This window comes from Nematolebias whitei, chromosome 14, assembly GCF_014905685.2.
Source record: "Nematolebias whitei isolate Nwh7 chromosome 14, NemWhi1, whole genome shotgun sequence".
NCBI lineage: Eukaryota > Metazoa > Chordata > Actinopteri > Cyprinodontiformes > Rivulidae > Nematolebias > Nematolebias whitei.
This window is the reverse complement of record NC_056511.1, coordinates 1595024-1598756: the sequence shown is the minus strand read 5'-3', so window position 1 is coordinate 1598756 and position 3733 is coordinate 1595024. Positions and strand designations below refer to the sequence as shown.

The window sequence follows — 3733 nt, the reverse complement described above, 5'->3', positions numbered from 1 at the left end:
AAAGGTCAACTGTAACAGGGAACTAAAGTTAACTAAAGGTCAACTGTAACAGGGAACTAAAGTTAACTAAAGGTCAACTGTAACAGGGAACTAAAGTTAACTAAAGGTCAACTGTAACAGGGAAATAAAGTTTGAAAATGTGGCTGCTCAGCTGAATAGTGATGAAGGAGAAATATGTCGTTTTTTGAACTGGACTGGAGAGAATTGATTAGTAAAGTCCAGGAGGTGGCAGCATTGTACAGCATTGATGGAGGCAAGCTGCTTTTAAAACTAACGAAGAAGAAGAACTCAAACTTCCGGTCCCGTTTCCAAGATGGCGGTGTCTTCAGAGAGTTGTAGCTGGTTCGTGCTGTTGGCAGCGGGAGTTTCTCTGTTTAAATGTTTGTTCATCAACTCTTAGTGAGTAAATAAATGTCCGTGAGCTGCCGGCACGCAGAGGCTAACATGTAACAACACTGTTATTTCTTTACGTAAGAATTTAACCGCAGATATGGACAGAATAATCCGAGCTGTGTGAAGCCTGAACTGTTTAATTTGACCCGTGTCGTGTTTTGTAAGGAGAGGGCTGTCACGTGGTCCACTTTATTTAAGTTTGAAAATTTGAATAACAAATTTGATTATTTAAAATCAGTTATTAAAGTTTATTGTTTTAACTTCTGGTTGTTCACAAAAACCGTTAGGAGGTGGAGCTGAAGTTGGTTTGTGATTCCACAGCTCAGTTGTTCCACGGGTCTGGATCAGGGTCTGGATCAGGTTCTGGATCAGGTTCTGGATCGGGGTTTGGATCAGGGTCTGGATCAGGGTCTGGATCAGGGTCTGGATCAGGTTCTGGATCGGGGTCTGGATCAGGGTCTGGATCAGGTTCTGGATCGGGGTCTGGATCAGGGTCTGGATCAGGGTCTGGATCGGGGTTTGGATCAGGGTCTGGATCAGGGTCTGGATCAGGGTCTGGATCAGGTTCTGGATCAGGGTCTGGATCAGGTTCTACTTGGACTGGGCAGAGCATTTAAAACCGTTTCTGTGGAACATTTATTTCAGTTAAGAAAGTAAATCCATAATTTTTTTCTGGTTTTGAGCTACTGGGTCTCGCAGGAACGGGTTCCGTTAGGACTTTGTTCAAACCTGGACTCGGTCGTCGTCGTACTGAAAGTAGACCCTTGAAACGCAGCCTGTGATGAAACTTTGGCTCAGGAAAATCCTCTTAGTGGACCATTAATGGCCTGTGTGTACAAGGTCCTGCTCAGTCCAGAATGACTCGGTCTGGGTTTGGACACCAGGACTGAGCAGAACTTCCCTTCACTGAGCTAAGAATCAGCTCCGACTTGTTTTAAGAGTTCTCTTCACGCTCGTTTTCAGGTTCTGATTGTAAAATGGTGGTTTTTGCCCAGAGTCTGGCGTGTGAGCCGTCTACCTGTTTTCAGTCACTCCACAGACTTTGAGGTGCACAGGAACTGGCTGGCCGTCACCCACAGCCTGCCGGTGTCCACGTGGTACCATGAGGTCAGTCTCTCCACAACTTTGGTCCTGCTGTGGTGTTTCAGGCTGAACTTGTTGACGGGTCGCCGTCCCCTGACACTGCTGTGTTTCCAGAACACGTCTGAGTGGACTCTGGACTACCCGCCTCTGTTCGCCTGGTTCGAGTTCGGCCTGTCCAAGGTGGCGCAGCACTTTGACCAGAACATGCTGCTGGTGGAGAACCTGAACTACGCCAGCCCGTCCACCGTCCTCTTCCAGAGGCTGTCCGTCATCTTCACCGACTGCGTTTTCATCTACGCAGTCAGAGAGTGAGTTCAGGTTCTGTCCAGTCCTGGTCCAGTCCTCACTTCTTTAGGGTTTCCTTCCACTCATCCAGAATTTTCAGTCTCTCCGTCCTGATCGGTTCTGTCCTCTCCAGGTGCTGCAGGTGCGTTCAGGAGCAGAAAGGCCCGCGGGACATTTTGGACCGACCGTCCTTCGTCCTGGCCGTGCTGCTGCTGTGGAACTTTGGCCTGTTCATCGTCGACCGTATCCTTCCGCTCCAGCAGCAGAGCTTTGGGTCAAATTAACACCTTCAAATGTCTCGGTTCACCACAAAATTACAAGTTGGTCTTTAAATGTTCCTCAAAGGTCCAGAACCTCAGTCTCTTTCATGTCCAGTGAACAGAACCAGAACCTGGATGTGTCACTTAGACACAGGCTTGGTCTAAGCGGGATCCTCCAGCCATCGCCTGTCTTTATGGGTTTTGGTCTGAAGGTGTCTGGAAGCTGCAGGACTCTGGTTTTATTCAAAATGGCTGCAGCTTCCAGACTGGAGACTCGGGTTTGAAGAAGAACTGGATTTCTGGTCCGATTCATTCAACAAACGATACGGGACATTTTCCCTTTGTCATTGGTTTGTGTTTTTCAACTCTTACAAAGTTCAGCTGGCCTTCGGTCTCTGTAAGTCCGTCTTCCTCGAGGTGCTCTGTGAGTCTGGGACTGGGGGCCATTCAGTCCCCACGGTGGTGGACGGTGAGTCCAGTGGGTTGGACACCTTCAGAGTTGGACTCCCGGGGCTGTCGGTTGTCATGGGTTCTGTTCAGAACTTCATGAACAGAGGTTCTGGGTGCAGCCAGAGGGTGGAGGGAGTGCTGTTTGCAGATGATGTGGTCATGTTGGAACCGTGCTGTGATCTCCAGCTCTCACTGGAGCGGCTCACAGGATGAGGACCAGAACCTCCAGATCTGACACTGTGGTCCTCAGTCAGAGGGTGGACCATCCTCTGGGTTGGAGGTTCTGCCTCAAGTGGAGGAGATCAAGTATCTCAGGGTTTTGTTCTCAGTGAGGGAAGAATGGAGCGTGAGATCAACAGATCACTGCAGCATCTGCAGTATTGTGGAATCTGTTCCGGTCTGTTGTGGTGAAGAGGGAGCTGAGCTGTAAGGCAGAGTTCTCTGTTTACTGCTCAGTCTACGTTCCTACCTTCACCTGTGGACTTGAACTTTGGGTAGAAACTGAAAGAACCAGATCCTGGATCCAGGAGGTCTAAATGAGTTTCCTCTGTGGGGTAGCTGGACTCTCCCTTAGAGACAGGGTGAGAAGTTCAGTTATCAGGAGAGACTTGGAGAAAAACTGCTGCTCCTCCACATCCAGAGGAGTCAGCTGAGGAGGTTCACACATCTGGTTTGTACATAGTGTTGGAGAGAAATATTCTCACATTATCTTGTTTTCTCAAAAAGAAACACAGTCGACGGCAGGACAAGATTTTTAACCAGGACTTGACTTGTAAGGTCAAATTTTTAGGACAGGTTACATAAATATACATAAAGTACACGCACGAAGACCATAAATGTACATAAAGTACACCCACGAAGAGCATAAATGCACATAAAGTACACCCACGAAGACCATAAATGCCCATAAAGTACACACACAAAGACCATAAATGCCCATAAAGTACACACACAAAGACCATAAATGCCCATAAAGTACACACACGAAGAGCATAAATGTACATAAAGTACACCCACGAAGAGCATAAATGTACATAAAGTACACCCACGAAGAGCATAAATGTACATAAAGTACACCCACGAAGAGCATAAATGCCCATAAAGTACACACACGAAGAGCATAAATGTACATAAAGTACACACATTAAGACCATAAATGCACATAAAGTACACCCACGAAGACCATAAATGCCCATAAAGTACACCCACGAAGAGCATAAATGTACATAAAGTACACACACGAAGACCATAAATGTACATAA

General features: G+C 47.1%; 1 protein-coding gene across 1 annotated transcript in view; it reads left to right on the top strand.

The window, feature by feature from the left end:
* Positions 1-310: 310 nt before the first annotated feature.
* alg8 (ALG8 alpha-1,3-glucosyltransferase) overlaps positions 311-3733 on the top strand; it is a 14655-nt gene continuing 11232 nt past the window's right edge. The window contains exons 1-4 of the mRNA XM_037687205.1: positions 311-399; positions 1422-1500; positions 1591-1784; positions 1895-2004. Coding sequence (XP_037543133.1) covers positions 314-399; positions 1422-1500; positions 1591-1784; positions 1895-2004 — 469 coding nt within the window. The 5' untranslated portion in view covers positions 311-313. The remainder of the gene's footprint in view (positions 400-1421; positions 1501-1590; positions 1785-1894; positions 2005-3733) is intronic.